General features: G+C 38.8%; 1 protein-coding gene across 4 annotated transcripts in view; it reads left to right on the top strand.

Moving 5' to 3' along the window:
* The window catches only part of DENND4C (DENN domain containing 4C), a 142,545-nt gene that overhangs the window by 20,002 nt on the left and 102,078 nt on the right, over positions 1-20,465 (top strand). For 3 of the 4 annotated variants that reach the window (XR_004676184.1, XM_034987925.1, XM_034987927.1), the window contains exons 1-2: positions 2,019-2,054; positions 14,015-14,336. Coding sequence is in view for 3 of the 4 variants with exons in the window: in XM_034987925.1 (XP_034843816.1) it covers positions 2,030-2,054; positions 14,015-14,336 (347 nt within the window). In the remaining variant the exon portion in view is untranslated. Of the gene's footprint in view, positions 1-2,018; positions 2,055-14,014; positions 14,337-20,465 lie in introns of those variants that run through there. The other variant, XM_034987926.1, reaches the window with a different exon arrangement.

Genomic DNA, 20,465 nt, shown 5'->3' with positions numbered 1-20,465 from the left:
TTTCTGTGGCTGAGGTCGAAGAGGTTGCTGCCTGTGTTCTCCTCAAGGATTTTGATGGATTCCTGTCTCACATTTAAGTCTTTCAACCATTTTGAGTCTATTTTTGTGTGTGGTGTAAGGAAATGGTCCAGTTTCATTCTTCTGCATGTGGCTGTCCAGTTTTCCCAACACCATTTGTCGAAGAGACTGTCTTGTTTCCACTGGATATTCTTTCCTGCTTTGTCGAAGATTAGTTGACCATAGAGTTGAGAGTCCATTTCTGGGTTCTCTGTTCTGTTTCATTGATCTGTGTGCCTGTTTTTGTGCCAGGACCATACTGTCTTGATGATGACAGCTTTGTAATAGAGCTTGATGTAGAGCATTTTTTTTTAATTTTTAGAATTTTTATTTATTTATTTGACAGATAGTGAGAGCAGGAACACAAGCAGGGGGAGTGGGAGAGGGAGAAGCAGGCTTCTCGCCAAGCAGGTAGCCTGACACGGCTCGATCCCAGGACCCTGGGACCATGACCTGAGCCGAAGGCAGACGCCCAATGACTGAGCCACCCAGGTGCCCCTTGATGTAGAGCATTTTTAAAGCAGTGATCCCCATTAGGTATATTTGAGGTGTGTGGACCCTGTTACTCTTTACAGTTAGGCATCTAGTTAACTAGACCTAATCCTTAGGTCACCTTGTGTTTTGTTTGTTTTTAAGATTTTATTTATTTATTTAACAGAGAGAGAGAGAGAGAGAGAGAGAGGGAGGGAGGGAGGGAGGCAGGGAAGTAGAGAGATCACCAGTAGGCAGAGTGTCAGGCAGAGGGAGAAGGAGAAGCAGGCTTCCCACTGAGCAGAGAGCCTGATGCAGACTCAATCCCAGGACCCTGGGATCATGACCTGAGCTGAAGGCAGACGTTTAACTGACTGAGCTACCCAGGTGCCCCCAGGTCATGTTGTGTTTTATAAAATATTCCCCTTATTCCTTGACAGCTTAATTTTTTTTTTAAGTAGGCTCCACACCCAGCGTGGAGCCCAGCATGGGGCTTGAACTCACAACCCTGAGATCAAGACCTGAACTGAGATCAAGAGTCAGCCGCTTAACCAACTGAGCCACCCAGGTGCCCCAAGTTTAATTTTTTGATCTGATAGCATGTTTACCTCTCTTCCTTTTAATTTGCTATAATTTCAACTATGTGTTTAGTAGTCAAATAAACTTAATAGAATTTCTTGTAAACTAACACTAAATAGACTTTGAATGAGAGACTGAAATGCATCAAGGTTATATGTTTTGCTGCTTTGTGATATGTCATGTAGATCTTCATGGCTGGCTCTGAGCTATGACCTGAGCTGAAGGCAGATACTTTTTTTTTTTTTTTAAGATTTTATTTATTTATTTGACAGAGAGAGAGATAGCGAGAGCAGGAACACAAGCACGGGGAGTGGGAGAGGGAGAAGCAGGCCTCCCGCCGAGCAGGGAGCCCGATGTGGGACTCGATCCCAGGACCCTGGGATCATGACCTGAGCCGAAGGCAGACGCTTAATGACTGAGCCACCCAGGCGCCCTGAAGGCAGATACTTAACCAGCTGAGCCACCCAGCACCCCTTCCCCTCTACTTCTGTTGAAATCTTGGAGGACATGAACTGCTTTTTAAAAAACTTTTAATTTCAGGGCACCTGGGTGGTTTAGTCAGTGAAGCATCCGACTCAGGTGCCCCCTTGACTAGAATTCTCCCCTTTAGTTTGAGGTTGTCTAATCCCTCATGATCAGATTAAGGCTATGCATTTTTTAAAATCAGGAATATTACATAACTAATGTGGTGTCCTTGGTGCATCACATCAGAACGCATGTAATATCAGTTTGACTAATCATTAATGATGTTAATTTTGATTATTTGGTTAAAGTGGTGGCCACCAGCTTTCTCTGGTGATAGCATTTTCTCCTTTTTTTTTGGAGAGGGTGGGGAAGAGCAGAGATAGAATCTTAAGCAGACTGTGACGTGGGCTGATCCCACAACCCTGACATCATCACCTGAGCCGAAATCAAGAATCGAATGCTTAACCAGCTGAGCCACCCAGGTGCCCTAATACATTTTATTCTTTTGTAATTATTAGTATCTGGGAAAAGGCCTTGAGATTGTATAAATATCCTGTATTCAACAGCCTTCTGCGCAGAGATTTTAGCATCCACTCGTAATTCTTGCTTGAAACTGAATACTGTGTTGATTGTAAAATGGTTTTTGATCATTCCTTCTATGTTTATTAGTTGGCATTCTGTTGTGAAGAAACTTACTTCCCTCACCTTCATTCATTTATTTTAAAATATCAGTGTAGACTCAAGGCTTAAAAAAGTCAGTGTATTATATAATCCATTATTGTCATTCATTTTGATATTAAAATTATTCCCAGTCTGGCCAGTGGGAGACTCTTCAAGCTAGATCCTGTGTCCTTTTGATAGGACCCCATTAGTCTTTGAGTAGTGTTTTTGTTTCTTATTTTTTCTTCTTCTTCTTAAGTAAGGTATTCTAGGTATATCTTGCGCTTTTTTTTTTTTTTTTTTTTAAAGTAGGCTCACACCTAGCATGGAGCCCAACATGGGGCTTGAACTTAAAACCATGATATCAAAACCATGATATCAAGACCTGGGCTGAGATCAAGAGTTTGACACTTAACTGACCAAGCCACTCAGGCTCCCCTATCTTGTGCTTTTCTTGCCCAACCTTGGAATTGGTCATTTCTCCAAGAAGGTCTAGTATCGTTTGGTGAGGAATGGTCTTAAGAAACAAAGATTTAGGTGCTGAGTATGTTTGTTGCTGGTGGGGTGACATTGTTTTTGGGTTTCCTTTTCAGTAGATAGGAGGAGACATATATACACACTTTTTTTTTTTTTTAAAGATTTTATTTATTTATTTGAGAGAGAATGGGAGAGAGCACATGAGAGGGAGGAGGGTCAGAGGGAGAAACAGACTCACTGCCGAGCAGGGAGCCCAATGCGGGACTCGATCCCAGGAGTCCAGGATCATGACCTGAGCCAAAGGCAGTCGCTTAACCAACTGAGCCACCCAGGCGCCCCATATATACACACTTTTAACAGCTTTATTGATAAATAATTCACATATCACACAATTCATGTTTTTAAAGTATACAATTCATTGGTTTTTAGCATAGTCACAGATTGCTCAACCATGACCACAATCAGTTTTTCTTTTTTTTTTTTTTAAAGATTTTATTTATTTATTTGACAGAGAGAGACACAGTGAGAGAGGGAACACAAGCAGAAGGGAGTGGGAGAGGGAGAAGCAGGCTTCCCGCTGAGCGGAAAGCCCGATGTGGGGCTTGATCCCAACCTGAGCCGAAGGCAGACACTTAACGACTGAGCTACCCAGGTGCCCCACCACAATCAGTTTTATCACCCCTAAAAGAAACCCCATGCCCATTAGAATAATTCCCCATTTCCTCCATCCCCCCAATCTAGGCAGCTGCCAATTGACTTTCTCTTTTTATAGATTGCCTATTTAGGACATTTTGTATAGATGGAACCATACTATATGTGGTATTTTGTGACTGACTTCTTCCACTTAGTGTAATGTTTTTAGGGTTTATCCATGTTTAGCATGTATCAGTAAGTACTTAATTCCTGTTTATTGCTGAAGATAGTCCATTGTATGGATGTACCACATTTTATTTATCCCCTCATCTGTTGGTGGACATTTGTGCTGTTTCCATTTTTTGGGGATCTAGTATAAATAATGTTGACACAGATATTTAAAATTTTTTATTTTTTAAATATTTATTTATTTATTTATTTATTTATTTTTAGATTTTATTTATTTATTTGAGAGACAGAGAACATGAGAGGGAGGAGGGTCAGAGGGAGAAGCAGACCCCCCGCTGAGCAGGGAGCCCGATGTGGGACTCGATCCCGGAACTCCAGGATCATGACCTGAGCCGAAGGCAGTCGCTTAACCTAACTGAGCCACCCAGGCGCCCCTATTTATTTATTTTTATGAGAGAGTGAGAGCAAGAGAGATCACAGACGGAGAGGGAGAAGCAGACTCGCCACTGATCAGGGAACCTGATGTGGGGCTTGATCCCAGGACCCTGAGATCGTGACCTGAGCCAAAGGCAGGAGATGCTCAACTGACTGAGCCACATAGGCGCCCCTAAAAATTTTTATTTTTGAATTATTTTAGATTTACTGAAAAGTTGAAAATACAGAGAATTCCTGTATTTTTCTATGGTTAACATCTTACATTACCATAGTACATTTGTCAAAACTAAGACAACGTTGGGGCGCCTGGGTGGCTCAGTTGGTTAAGCGACTGCCTTCGGCTCAGGTAATGAGCCTGGAGCCCCAGGATCGAGTCCCGCATCAGGCTCCCTGCTCAGCGGGGAGTCTGCTTCTGCTTCTGACCCTCTCTCCTCTCGTGTTCTCTCTCTCATTCTCAGATAAATAAATAAAATCTTAAAAAAAAAAAACAAAAACAAAGACAACATTGTTATATTGATTTTAACTAAAATCCAGATTTTATTTTAATCTCACCAGTTTTTATGTTAATGTGCTTTTTCTGTTCTATATTTCAATTCAGGGTACCACATTACATTTAGTACATAGAATGTTTGAACTATACCACTATAAACCATACCCTAGTGTCTAAGGTCAGGATTTTGTTTTCAGTTCTTTATGTTAAATTGTTTAAATTACTTGTATTAGTTCTTTTTTCATTCCCTCTTATGTGATTATATTGTCAATTTGGTATGTAGTTAGGTTTATTGGCTCATATATTTATAATGGTGAAGTTAGGTATTTAACCACATCAACAACTTTTTTTTTTTTTTAAAGATTTTATTTATTTATTTGAGAGAGAGAGAGAATGAGAGACAGAGAGCATGAGAGGGAGGAGGGTCAGAGGGAGAAGCGGACTCCCTGCCGAGCAGGGAGCCCGATGCGGGACTCGATCCTGTGACTCCAGGATCATGACCTGAGCCGGAGGCAGTCGCTTAACCAACTGAGCCACCCAGGCGCCCCTCAAAAACTTTTTTTAAAGATTTTATTTATTTGTTAGAGAGAGAGAGAGAGAGAGAGAAAACACAAGCAGGAGTAGAGGCAAAGGGAGAGAGAGAAGCAAACTTCCCGCCGACCTGGGAGCCTGACATGGGGCTCGATCCCAGGACCCTGAGATCATGACCTGAGCCGAAGGCAGATGCTTAACCATCTGAGCCACCCAGGCGCCCCTCAAAAAAAAATTTTTAATGGAATTTAGAAATTGTTCTTTTCTAGACTTTTAATTTAAACTTTGAATATACCCTGCTTAATGTGTTTTGTTTGAACTTAGTGGTGTTTACAAGAATTCTGAATTAGTTGCCGATATTTTAAAACTTGGAGACATAAAAATCCTGATTTCTGGCTTCTTTTAAGAAGGCAAAAAAGAAATTCTGGTTTTGCCAAGTCCATTTGGCAACAATTGGATGGATCTGACTAGTAGTGGCTGCCTGTATTCTCTAGTTCCCACAGACTCTCATATCCTGCTTGACCCCTTTAGGTATTTGTGTTTGCAGCCTTTCTTTACAACCCTCCTTCTTTTTTTTTTTTTTTTTTTTAAAGATTTTATTTATTTATTTGAGAGAGAGAATGAGAGAGAGTACATGTGAAGGAGGAGGGTCAGAGGGAGAAGTAGACCCCCCGCTGAGCGGGGAGCCCGATGTGGGACTCGATCCCGGGACTCCAGGATCATGACCTGAGCCGAAGGCAGTCGCTTAACCAACTGAGCCACCCAGGCGCCCTACAACCCTCCTTCTTGATAAAACTTTCAGTGGCAGGTGCAACAGTAGCGAATTACACTGCTTTGTGTTCTGAAAAAGGAACTGATTTTGTCTGAAATGACTTTTTCATTTTGTAATTTCATGACCCAGCCAGTGTAGCTCATGTTGATAATGCTTTCTAAATGGATTCACCAAGGCCCTATTTTAAATTGCTTAAATGTAGCAAAGAACTTTGATAAAACGTTTAAATAACATTCACCATTCATTCTGCATGGTTTGGAACACCAAGGAACACGGAGATATTTTTGAAGCCTTAAACAAATCTTTTTGTTACAGTGAGAGAATTGTGTAAACTACATTTAGCTTTATAGATTGAAGTTATTGACATTTTGTTGATATTAACAGCATTTATTCATTAAAGTGTATGCCATTCTAAACAGTAGGGTGAAATGAAATTGATTCTGAAAGATTATCTTAGCAGTAGTTGCAAAATGAAATTTAATTACTAGATTCTATATCTGTTAGTTTTTATAAATATTTTAATATTTTTCAAAAGCTTTTGTTAATACAGTAATTTTTATTGGAGATAGAGATGGCCATTTCATAATGATAAGGGGTCAGTTAATCGAAAGGATATAGCAATTCTAAATGTTTATGCCCTTAATAATGGAGCTTCAAAACACATGAAGCAAAAACTGATAAGAATTGAAAGGAGAAATAGACTGCAAATCTGCAATTATAGTCAGAGATTTTAATATTGTTCTCTTAATAGTAGAACAAGCGGACAGAAAATCAAGGATAGACTTGAACAACACTATTAACCTACTTGATTGACACTTGTAGAGCCCTCTGTTCAACAACAGAATGTACATGCTGAAGTGCTAAAGTACACATGGTCTGTTTGTCAAGATAGGTCTTATCCTTAGCCATGAAAGTAGGCTCAATAAATGTAAAAGAATTAGAGTCATACATAGTATATTCTCTGACCACAGTGTAATTAAATTAGAAATTAATAACCAAAGATTCTTGGAAAATTCCCAACTACAAAATTTGGAAACTGAAAAACATACTTTTAAATAGTGCATTGGTCAAAGAAAATACCTTAAGAAAGGGAAATTAAAAAGTGTTTTGAACTGAATAAAAAGAAAACGTACACAAATTTTTGGATGCCACTAAAACATTATGTGGGGAATTTGTAACACTAAATACTTACAATAGAGAAGAAAGGTCTCAAATCAGTGACTTCAGCTTCCACCTCAAGAAACTAGAAAAAGAGTGAATTAAATTTTGCATAAACAGAGGGAAGGAAATAATAAAGATCAAAATAGAAATCAGTGAAATATAAAACAAAAGCAATAGAAAAAAATTAATGAAACCAAAAGCTGTCTTCGAGAAGATAATAAAATTGATAAATTTCAGGGCGCCTGGGTGGCTCAGTTGGTTAAGTGTCTGCCTTTGGGGTCCTGGGATCAAGTCCCCATCAGGCTCTCTGCTCAGTGGGGAGTCTGCTTCTCCCTCTCCTTCTGCTCTTCACCCCCACCCCCAGCTCACGTTCTCTCTCTCTCTCTCTTTCTCTCTCAAATAAATAAAATCTTTTTTTTTTTTTTTTAAAGATTTTATTTATTTGAGAGAGAGCTCATGAGAGGGGGGAGGGTCAGAGGGAGAAGCAGACTCCCTGTTGAGCAGGAAGCCCGATGTGGGACTCGATCCCGGGACTCCAGGATCATGACCTGAGCCGAAGGCAGTCGCTTAACCAACTGAGCCACCCAGGCGCCCTCAAATAAATAAAATCTTAAAAAAAAAAAAACCCATAAATTTCCAGCCAGACTGGTTAGGAAAAAAGAAGAACCAAATTACTAATATTGGGAATGAGAGAGGTGACATCACTACATATTCTACAGATATTAAAAGTATAATAAGGAAATATGATGAACAACTTTGTGCCAATAAATATGAGAATTTAGGTGAAATGGACAAATTTCTTGAACGACACTGCTATATACTGATTGTCCCCTCCCCCTCTTCTGATGTTGAAACCTAATCCCCAGGCTGATGGTATTTGGAGGTGGGGCTTTAGGAGGTATTTCAGTCCTGAGGGTAAAACCCTCCTGAGGGGAATTAGTGCCTTTTAAAAAAAGAGATTCCAGAGAGATTCCCTCGCTCCTTTTCAATCATGTGAAGTTACAGTGGAAAGACAGCCTTCTAGGAACTAGGAAGCCAGCCCTCACTAGGCAGTGAATCCACCAGTGCCTTATCTTGGACTTCCCAATCTCAAGAACTGTGAGAAACAAATTTCTGTTGTTTATAAGACACCCAGTCTATGGTATTCTGGTATAGCAGCCTGAATGGACTAAGACACAAACAATGAAAGTTTATTCAAGAGGAAGTAGGTAACCTAATAGCCTGTATGCGTTAAAGGAATTGAATTTAGAGTTATAAAAACCTACCTACAAAGAAAACTCCAGACCCAAATGATTTCTCAGGTGAATTCTATCAAACATTTAAGGAAGAAATAATACCAATTCTATACAGACTGCCCCAGAAACTTGAAGAGGAGGAAATTCTTCTCAACTCATTCTGTGAGACTATCATTACCTTGGTATCAAAACCAGATAAAGACATTAGGAGAAAAGAAAACTACAGACCAGTATCCTTCATTAACATATATAAAATTTCAAGCAAAATTTTAACAAATAGAATTCAAGAATATATAAAGGGGATAATATATCATGACCAAGTGGGGTTTATTTTAGGAATTCAGTGTTGATTAATAACTTGAAAATTAATCATTGTAATTCACTATGTTAAACAAAGAGAAGTGTTTCATGTCAGTAGGTGCAGAAAAAGTGTGTGATAAAGTCTAACATATATTCCTGATAAAAGTCTCAAGATTAGAAAGAACTTGATAAGGAGCAAATATTTTTTTTTTTAAAGATTTTATTTATTTATTCATGAGAGACAGAGAGAGAGACAGAGGCAGAGGGAGAAGCAGGCTCCCCGCGGAGCAGGGAGCCCGATGTGGGACTCGATCCCAGGACCCTGGGATCATGACCTGAGCCGAAGGCAGACGCTTAACCGACTGAGCCACCCAGGCGTCCCGATAAGGAGCAAATATTTATGAAAAACTTACAAGTAACATCATATTTACTGATAAAAGACTGAATGCTTTCCCTGTGAGATTAGGAACAAAATGAAGATGTCTACTCTCAACATTTCTCTCTCTTTAAAAAAAAAAAAAAATTCATTGATTTATTTAAATGTCTGTACCCAGCATGGGGCTTGAACTTACGACCCCAAGATCAAGAGTCACATGCTCTACTGACTGAGCCAGCCAGGTGCCTCTCTCTTTTTTTTTTTTTTTCTTTTAAATCAAAGAAATGTGTATTAAAACCTCTCTATACCAATTTTACTCTAACACAATAAACATAAATACAGTTGTAACACCCATTGGACCATAGATACATTACTGTTGCCATGGTAAATTGGTATATTCTTTTCAAAAGGAAAGAAGCATATAGTAATAGTTACACATGGGTTTATACTCTGATCTAGAAAGCTGATTCTGGGAGTTTACTCTGTAACTTAACTGAAGCCTAGAAGGTTAATATGGAGAGATGCTTATTGATACATTCTCTCTTTTTATTGTAGCAAATATATATAACATTTATCATTTTAACCATTTGTAAGTATACACTTCAGTGGCATTAAATACATTGGCAGTGTTGTATAACCATTGCCACTGCTATACCCAAAACTTTTCCGTCGTCTCCAGCATAAACTCTCTACCCATTAAACAGTAACTCTCCATTTTCCCCCCTCCCAGCCCCTGATAACCTCTACTTTATGTCTCTAGGAATTTATTCAGTATACCTCATGTAGGAGCCATATAATATTTGTTCTTCTGTGTCTTTCTGGGGGTTATTTCACTTAGCATAAAGTTTTCAGAGTTCATCCATGTTACAGCATTTATCAAAATTCAGTTCCTTTTTATGAATGAATAATATTCTGTTGTATAGATATATCACATTATGTTTATCCATTCATTTTTTGGGTGGATATTTGGATTGTTTTTACCATTTGATTATTGTGAATAATGCTGCTATGACTAATTATGCCGAGCACCTTTTCATGTGCTTAAGGTCATTTGTATATCTTCTTTGGTCAGCATTTCTTTTGAACACTGTACTGGATGTTCTACCCAGTACCGTAAGACAAGAAAAAGAAATAAAAGGCATCTGTATTGGAAAGAAAGAAGTAAAATTGTCTTTATTCATAGATACATTATCTGTGTAGAAAATTTGATGGTACCTACAAAACTCTACAACTTGTAAGCAACTGTATGAAGATTGCACTGTGTAAGATAAAGATATAAAATCAATTGTATTTCTATGTAGTAGCAAAGAATAATGGGAAACTGAGTTAAAAAGGAATAGTGTCGTTTTCAATAGCATTAATTATTACGTACTTAAGCAAAATCTGATAAGATGTGAAGGACATATGCTGTAAACTACAAACATGGATGAGAGAAATTTTTATAAATCTAAGTAAATGCAGAGATTAACCTTGTTCATGGGTTTGAAGACTCAGTATTGACAGTTTTCCTTAAATTGACTTACAGTTTCAACACAATTCTAGTTAAAATCCTAATAGGCTTTTTTTGGTGGTAGAAATGGACAGGCTGATTCTAAAATGCTTATGGAAATGTAGAGGACCTAGAATAGAATAATCAAAACAATTTTGAAAAAGAACAGAGTTGAAGACTAACACTTCCTGATTTCAAGATTTATTATAAATTATGGTAATCAAAATCATTTGGTACTGACATATAAACATATAGATTAGTGGAATAAAGAATCCAGAGATGAATATAAACATGTTGGGCAGTTGGTTTTTGAATAAAGATACAAAGGCAAAACAGTGGAGAAAAGTTAGTTTTTTCAACCAGTGGTGCTGGAAAAATTGAATATCTATATGTAAAAAGTGAATCTTTATTTATACCTCCACTATATACAAAAACTAACTTAAGATGGATCATAGACCTAAATGTAAAACTTGAAATTATGAAATTTTTAGAGGAAAACATTGGAGAAAACCTTTGTGACCTTAGATGACACAGTGATTTCTTAAATATGATACCACAAGCATGACCCATAAAAGAACAGATTGGTAAGTTGGACTTCATCAAAAATAAAAACTTCTGCTTTTAAAAGATATTATTAGAGTAAAAAGACAAGTCATAGATTGGGAGAAAATATTTGCTAAGCATATGCCTAATAAATGATTTTTCTATAGAATATATAAAGAACTTTTAAAACTCAAGAATGGGGGTGCCTGGGTGGCTCAGTCAGTTGAGCATCTGACTCTTGGTTCGACTCGGATCGTGATCTCAAGGTTGTGAGATTGAGCCCCATGTGGGGCTCTGCGCTCAGCGGGGAGTTGGCTTGTCCCTCTCCCTCCCCCCTGCCCGTCCCCTTCTGTCCTTCTCCCAGCTTGTGCACAAGCTCTCTCCTTTTCTCTCTCTCGAAAGTAAGTAAATAAATAAATAAAATTTTAAAAACGAACAAACAAAAAACAACTCAAGAATGAGTAAACAAACAGCCCAAGTAGAAAATGGGCAAAGATTTGAACAGAAACTTCACTGAAGAAAATGCATGGATGGAAAATAAGTACATGAAAATGTGCTTAACATCACTAGTCATTAGGAAGATGCAAATTAACAGGTGCCTGGGTGACTCAGTCAGTTGAGCATTGGACTCTTGATTTCAGGGTTGTGAGTTCAAGCCCTGAGTTGGGCTCCACGCTAGTTGTGGCGCCTACTTAAAAAAAAAAAAAAAGATGCAAATTAAAATGATAGTTAAGTATCACTGTAGGCATATTAGAGTATCTACATTTAAAAGACTGATCATATAGAGCTTCAGAGAGGATGTGGAACAACTGGAAGTCTCATATACTGAGGGTAGGAATATAAAATGGTATACTCACTCTAGGAAACTCTTTGGCAGTTTTTTAGAACTATATATATCTAGCAGGTGATCCAATCCTTTCATCTTAAGAATTGACCTAGGGTAAATGAAAGCTTATGTCCGTAAGGCCTATACATGGTTATTTATGACAGCTTTATTTGTAGTAACTCCAAACTGAGAATAACCCAAATGTCTATTAATAAGGTAAATAGATAAACATGTTGTGGTATACTCAGCAATGGAATACTACTTAGCAATAAAAAGGGATGAGCGAGGGGCGCCTGGGTGGCTCAGTCGTTAAGCGTCTGCCTTCGGCTCACGTCATGATCACCCGGGTCCTGGGATCGAGCCCCGCGTTGGGCTCCTGCTACGCGGGAAGCCTGCTTCTCCCTCTCCCACTCCCCCTGCTTGTGTTCCCTCTCTTGCTGTGTCTCTCTCTGGCAAATAAATAAATAAAATCTTTAAAAAAAAAAAAAAGGAGTGAGCGACACCTGGCTGGCTTAATTGGTAGGGCATGCGACTCTTCACCTCAGGGTTGTGAGTTGGGTATAGAGATTACTTAAAAAAATATTTTAGGGCGCCTGGGTGGCTCAGATGGTTAAGCGTCTGCCTTCGGCTCAGGTCATGATCCCAGGGTCCTGGTATCGAGTCCTGCATCGGGCTCTCTGCTCCTTGGGAGCCTGCTTCTCCCTCTGCCTCTCTCTCTCTCTGTCTGTCTCTCATGAATAAATAAATAAAATCTTTAAAAAAATATATTTTAAAAAATATAAAAAAGAAACTATTGATATAAACAATAGCATGAATGAATCTCAGTTATGAAAAAAGCTAGGCAAAAAAAGAATACATACTATATGATTCCATGTACATCAGTTCTAAAAACTATAGTGACTAAACAGATTACTCATTGGGGAGGAAGGGATATGACGGGGTATATGAAAATTTGGGGTTTTGATGGATAAGTTTACTATCTTGATTGTGGTAATGATTTCACAGGTGTATATATTTATGAAAATTTACACTTTAAATATGTACATTTTATTGTATGTCAGTTGTACTTAAATAAAGTTGTTTTTAAAAAGTATATAAAATAAAATCCATGGAAATATTTAAAACCTCAGAAGCTTAATTTTATTTTTAGAGGTGCTGAGTTTAGAGATAATAGAAATCTTGACTCAATGTTCATAATCTCTGGGTTTCTACCATGTATTACCTAAGTCTCTTAATATGTATTTTCTATGATTTTGTCTTCCTTGATTATAGTATTTTATTTTATTTTTTTTTTAAAGATTTTATTTATTTATTTGACATGGAGAGAATGAGAGACAGAGAGCATGAGAGGGAGGAGGGTCAGAGGGAGAAGCAGACTCCCTGCCGAGCAGGGAGCCCGATGCGGGACTCGATCCCGGGACTCCAGGATCATGACCTGAGCCGAAGGCAGCCGCCTAACCAACTGAGCCACCCAGGCGCCCTTCCTTGATTATAGTATTTTATGCTCTATCTGGTATTTATATAGGAAATACATCATGACTCCTAAACTTACTTAGTTTACGTGGTGTTTCCATAAAGTTTCTTAACCAGAAGGGACAGACTCCTAACTGGATTAGGAGACCAGTTTGATTATATTTATTACTATTACCTTTATTTATTTATTTATTTAGTCTTAGACCTTGACTTAATTCATGATGAACTCCATTCATTTGTTTAAATGTGAAGCTTAGCTTTAGGAATTTTGTAACCCAAAAGAGAATGATTTTTTAAATGGTCTGAATATTGTTCATGCAGTGCATTTTGCTGAAGCACCATAGCCCATAGCCCACCTCTGACAGTTTGATTATTCTTTTTTTTTTTTTTTTAAGATTTTATTTATTTATTTGACAGAGAGAGACACAGTGAGAGAGGGAACACAAGCAGGGGGTGTGGGAGAGGGAGAAGCAGGCCTCTCGCGGAGGATGGAGCCCGATGCGGAGCTCAATCCCAGGACCCCGGGATCATGACCCAAGCTGAAGGCAGACGCCCAACGACCGAGCCACCCAGGCGCCCCCAGTTTGATTATTCGTAACAGGGCCTTCGCACATGAAAAGATCATAGTTGCCTTACAAATGAGTTGATGCTGTAAACTTGTACTTTATAGCAGGTAAAAGCTGACAAGATAATACCAAAACAGTCTGCTTCTCTGGAAGGACAACATTTTGATTATAAATCCAGCTGGGAAGTGCACTTAATTGATCACTGTTAACCCAGGAGTATTTTAATTTTAGTCAAGATAAAGTGTTTTATTTAATGGATGTCTTTTTTCTTTTTTTCCTCTTCTAGGAAATAAAATAGCAACAATGATAGAAGACAAAGGGCCAAGAGTGACTGACTACTTTGTTGTGGCAGGTCTCACTGACACATCGACTCTTTTAGATCAAGAAATAAATCGTTTAGACACTAAGTCAGCTGGGCCTAAAGCTCCAATTACAGACATTGCAGTTATTAACAAATCTGCTGGGGAAACAGTACCTGAAGGTTACACCTGTGTTGAAGTCACTCCATCAGCTCTCCAAGCAAATTTGAACTATGGAAGTCTGAAAAGCCCAGAACTTTTCCTCTGTTATAAGAGAGCAAGAGATAAACCACCCCTTACCGACATTGGGTATGGTACTTATTTTCTTTTGCTATAGTGAAGGAAATAGTATTTATTTAAAGTACATGGGAATAGAAATTTGAAATCCTTGATAGTTCTATTATTATTATTATTTTTTAAAGATTTTATTTATTTATTTGACAGAGAGAGACACAGCGAGAGAGGGAACACAAGCAGGGGGAGCCACAGAGGGAGAGGGAGAAGCAGACTTCCCGCTGAGCAGGGAGCCCGATGCGGGGCTCAATCCCAGCGCCCTGGGATCATGACCTGAGCCAAAGGCAGACGGTTAACGACTGAGCCACCCAGGCGCTCCGATAGTTCTATTATTATTTGTTACTTTAGGATCAAGTGTAGTAAGATATTACATCTCTCTATCCACCCTTACTGAATTTCTCTGCATTGTACTTGAATCATTAGATCATTTCCTTTCAAAAGATTGAAATGAAGGCATTAGAGCCTGAAATGTGATTCCATTTCTCTTGTACTTTTCAGATAAACTTATTAATTAAAAATAAAAGAACAAGAAGCTATAATAAAAGACTATATTTTTAAGGGGCTGCTTAGGTTATGTGATGAGGTTTTGTGAAGCCCTGAACTCATTTAACAAAGGAACATTCCTGTTTAAAAAAAAAAAAAAAATTGTGCTGTGTGGTTTTTAGTCCCAGGAGGGAGGAGGTATTTACAATTTAGAATGAGTATAGTTTTTATAAGGTATTTAGTATCTTAGTCCACAGCCAGAGAGGTACATTCTTTGTAAAAGCCCCTTTCCCAAAAATGTCTACATTGACCCTCTTTTGTAGATGAGATATGCTTTTAGAATACCTATAATTATTACTTTAATAGGTATACATGTCATGTATTAAGCTGTTCTGTTTATTATAATTACCATCAGTAAAAACATATAGGTACTTGAGAGCATCCTAGGAAGTATTTAGGATCAGCTTGTCCCTTTATGCAAAACACGGAGTTGGAATTTTGGTGGGGATTGCATTTAATCTATAGATCAAAGTAGGGAGTACGACCATCTTTATACCAGTTAAGTCTTCTAACATGAATATGGAATATCTTTCCCTTTTATTTAGGTCTTTAATTTCTTTCAGCAATGTTTTATTTAGTGTATAAGTCTTTCACCTCCTTGATTCATTTTATTCCTACATATTTTATTCTTTTGGATTCTATTAAAAATGGGATTGTTTTCAGGGCACCTGGGTGGCTCAGTCATTAAGCGCCTGCCTTAGGCTCAGGTCATGATCCCAGGGTCCTGGGACAGAGCCCCGCATCAGGCTCCCTGCTCGGCGGGAAGCCTGCTTCTCCCTCTCCCACTCCCCCTGCTTCTGTTCCCTCTCTCACTGTGTCTCTCTCTGTCAAATAAATAAATAAATAAATCTTAAAAAAAAAAAAGGGATTGTTTTCTTAATTTCCTTTTTGGGTTGTTTATTGCTGTTTTATACAAACACAGCTGAATTTTAATTACATGTGTTAATCTTAAACCCTGTAACTTTGCTGAATTTGTTAGCTCTAATAGCTTTCTTTTGGATATTCAGGGTTTTTTTTAATATATAGGATCATGTCATCTGCAAATAGAGCTAGTTTTACTCCTTCCTTTGCAGTTTGTTGTATTTGCTCCCTTGTCTTATCGCTTCAACTAGAACTTAAACGTAGTGTTGGATAATGATAGTGAAAACAGGCATCCTTGGCTCATTCCTGATCTTAGGTGGAAAGCTTTCAGTCTTTCACCATTGAATATGATGTTAGCTGTGGGTTTTTCATAAATGCCTTTTATCATATTAAGAAAGGTCCCTTCTATTTCTGATTTTATGATTTTATCATAAAGTGTGTTGGATTTATTTCAAATGCCTTTTCTTTGTTAATTGAGATCATGTAGGTATTTCCTTCTTTCTGTTAATGTGAGGTATTACATTGATTTTCTTATGTTGAATCTCTTAATGTCATCACAATACCACTCTGTAGAAATGATTAATTACTTAATATCATCATATATCCAAATTTCCCTGATTGTCCCATGAAGTTGTTGTTGTTGTTTCTTAATGGTTGCTGGTTTTTCTGATAATAGTTGTTCAGATATTAAGAAAAGGTAGTAAGCTGCTCCATTTGACCACCACTTGTCTAAATCACCTCCTCTACTTTTGCAGTCGAGCTCTGGTGAAATGGTCCTAGGTCCTCATTATGTTCAGATTTCCAAAGTCAAAGGATGATTTGTCCTTACCTTACTTGACCTTTATGCAGCATCCATTTAACTCCGTTAGTATTGGCCACGCTGTTTAGCTCTGTGGTTTTCCTTTAAGTCAATACAGTTAAGATGGTGGTCATACAGCTTTATAGGATCATCAGGAACAGGAGGCAAGTTAGAAAGGTTGAGAAATGATTGGAATTGGATTAATAGAGGCTTTTTTTTTTTTTTAAGATTTTTATTTATTTATTTGAGAGAGAGAGAAGGAGAGAGAGCACATGAGAGGGGGGAGGGTCAGAGGGAGAAGCAGACTCCCTGCCGAGCAGAGAGCCCGATGCGGGACTCCATCCCGGGACTCCAGGATCATGACCTGAGCCGAAGGCAGTCGCTTAACCAACTGAGCCACCCAGGCGCCCAATAGAGGCTTTTTTGAAAGCTTGACTTAAAGAGAAAATAGTAATGGGCTTTGCTATTTAAGATGTGGTCCTTGAACCAGTATCATCCGTAGGGCCTGGGAACATGTTAGAAATTCAGAATCTCAGGCACTGCCCCAAACCTCCTTAATCGGAATCTGTATTTTAACAAAATCCCCAGAAGCAACGGTTGAGGATACCGGGGGGGGGGGGGGGGGTAAGGCAATACAGAGTCATGGGCTGTTTTTTAATTTTCTTCCAGGGGATAACCTTGAACATCCCTACTTGAAGGAGAGACACCAATGGAAAAGAAAGGGTGAAAATAGAGGAATAAGGAGGTATTTGATAGAGTAAAATTATGAAACAGATGGAAGGGGCAATGTCAACAGCATAGGTGACTGGATTAGCCTTTAATGGGAGGGGCTTTTCCTTTGAGAAGGAGGTGAAAATTGGTATAAACACAAACTGTTGGTTGCAGGGGAGTAATTCAGGACATGTGATGGTTTTATGTCAGTTCTTTTCATTTTCTCTCTGAGTTTCTTAAGAAGATAGGTAATACCCATAGAAGGATGGGTATAGGGTAAAATTTTGGTAATATCCATGTCAGTTGATGGGAATCAAGCCAGGGACATAACTTGTGTTTCAGACTTAAGTGTTGACTGTCAGCCGTCTCTCAAGGCCATCTTTTCATATCCTCCTCCCCATCCCCCCACTATACAGTCATAATTGAAAGGATGTGTAGCTTTCTTTTTTTTTTAAGATTTTATTTATTTATCTGAGAGAGAGAATGGGAGATAGAGAGCATGAGGGGGGAGGATCAGGGGGAGAAGCAGACTCCCCGCTGAGCAGGGAGCCCGATGCGGGACTCCATCCCGGGACTCCAGGATCATGACCTGAGCTGAAGGCAGTTGCTTAACCAACTGAGCCACCCAGGCGCCCCTGGATGTGTAGCTTTCAAAGATTGCTGTTCTCGTGGTTCAGGGGCACAACTTAAAATGATGACTTAGATAATTAATACTTAGATACCTTCAGGTTGCAAGTGACTCATATACATCTTGTACTTCCCTAAGGCTTGTTATGATAGTTTACTGATCTAGTTTCCCAGAGTGTAGGTTGTCTTTTAGTTAATCATGATGGTAAATTTTTCTTTCCAGATCAAATAATTGTTAATACCTGGTGACTGCAATATTTTGACCTGTCCACCCCACTTTCCCCCCATTTAAGCACACGAGTGAGGTTTGGAAAACTTGTAGCCACTACAAAGACAGGTACCCATCTCATTCAACTAAATAAGAAATACTGTTTTCAAACTTTTGACCTTTTTGACTTTCATAAACTGACATGAGATATTTATCAGGTTTTCTTTTTTTTAAGAAAAATGTTAATTAAGTTTAAAGTACATAAGATCTGATATTCCCCTGTAACATCAAATACTCTATAAAGTATAATTTAAATAGTACAATGTATTATCTTATGTCAGATGTGTTTATTAAGACAAAGAATCACAAATTACGCAGTTCTTCCTCCATTTATCAGATTCATTTTTTAAATTTTATTTTATTATGTTATGTTAATCACCATATATTACATCATTAGTTTTTGATGTAGTGTTCCATGGTTCATCGTCTGCGTATAACACCCAGTGCTCCATTCAATATGTGCCCTCTTTAATACCCATCACCAGGCTAACCCATGCCCCCCTCTCCTTTAGAACCCTCAGTTTGTTTCTCAGAGTCCATAGTCTCTCATGGTTTGAGAGAGTGAGAGTGCACGTGTGCATGAGAGAGAGAGAGAAAGAAGGAGAGAGAGAACGCGTGCACGCCCATGCGGTGGGCGGGGGGGGGGGGGTGGGGGGGGGGCGGAGGGAGAGGGAGAAGCAGACTTGCTGCTGAGCAGGGATCCTGATGTGGGGCTGGATCCCAGGACCCGGAGATCATGACCTGAACCAAAGGCAGATGCTTAACCGACTGAGCTACCTAGGCGTTCCAGATTTATTGATTTTCTTTTCTTTTCTTTTTTTTTAAGATTTTATTTATTAATTTGACAGAGACACAGTGAGAGAGGGAACACAAGCAGGGGGAGTGGGAGAGGGAGAAGCAGGCTTCCTGCAGAGCAGGGAGCCCGATGCGGGGCTCTGTCCCAGGACCCTGGGATCATGACCTGAGCCGAAGGCAGATGCTTAATGACTGAGCCACCCAGGCACCCCCAGATTTACTGAGTTTCAAAAGAGCTTTTTCTCCAGCACTTTTATGTTTTTTTGGAAAATTTTCAAACATACAGAAAAGTTAATTGAATGCTATAATAAACACCAGTATCCTTTCCTCCTGAATGATATAGACTGTAGTATAATGAACAGTACACTTTCCACCTAGATTCAGCAAATTAACATTTTTCCATATTTTTGCTAAACTATTTGAAAGGAGGCTGGAGATATCCTGACAATTCTCCCATGAATACTTCAGCATGCATCCCTTAAGATGTGTTCCTGTAGAACCATGGTATATAGAAAATTAATAATTGTATTGTATTTTTCAATATCCATTCCCTATCCAAATATTCACAGTTATCCCCAGAATATCTTTTATCGCCTTTTTAAGAAAAATATTCATGGGGTGCCTGGGTGGCTCAGTTGGTTAAGCAGCTACCTTAGGCCCAGGTCATGATCCCAGGGTACTAGGATCGGCTCCTTGCTCAGCGGGGAGCCTCCTTCTCCCTCTGCCTGCCACTCCCCCTGCTTGTGCTCACTCCCTCTCTCACTCTATCTGCCAAGTAAAATCTTGAAAAGAAATATTCAGCATCCTGTCATAGTTTACTCACTGCATTTGGTTGTTATGCCTCTTTAGTCTCTTCATCTCCCCCCAATTTTTCTGTTATATATTGACATTTTGCAGAGTCTTGCCAATTGTCTTATAGAATGTTCCCCACTCTAGATTTATCTAATTGTTTCTTCATTATGTTGTTTAACTTGTTACCTTATTGTCAGTATTTCCTATAAATTGGATGTTAGGTTTAAAGTCTGAATTAAATTTACGTTAAATATTTTTGGCAAGAATACTTATAGGTAGGGCTAGCATTAGGAGAGGATGTAGTGACAGATTGTCTCATAATTAGTAATGTTAAGTTCAGTCACTTAGTTAAGATGGTAATTGTCAGATATCTATTGTTATTTTCATTGTTATTTAAGTAATTTGTGGAGTTGTGGGCCTTTTTTAAATACCTGCTTCCCTAGTTCCTTTTCACTTCTCATTTTGTAGGATCCATTGATCATTGCCTGAATTAGATCTTGCATGGCAGGGGATGTAAAATGAGACTTTTCTAATTCTTTTTTTTTTTTTTTAAAGGTTTTATTTATTTATTTGACAGAGAGAGAGACAGTGAGAGCAGGAACACAAGCAGGGGGAGTGGGAGAGGGAGAAGCAGGCTTCCCGCGGAGCAGGGAGGCTGATGTGGGGCTTGATCCCAGGACCCTGGGATCATGACCTGAGCTGTAGGCAGACGCTTAACAACTGAGCCACCCAGGCACCTGAGACTTTT

This window comes from Mirounga leonina, unplaced genomic scaffold, assembly GCF_011800145.1.
Source record: "Mirounga leonina isolate KUSES-001 unplaced genomic scaffold, KU_Mleo_1.0 Mir_447, whole genome shotgun sequence".
Taxonomy (NCBI): domain Eukaryota; kingdom Metazoa; phylum Chordata; class Mammalia; order Carnivora; family Phocidae; genus Mirounga; species Mirounga leonina.
The sequence above is the reverse complement of the archived record's forward strand: the minus strand, read 5'-3'. Positions and strand labels throughout refer to the sequence as shown.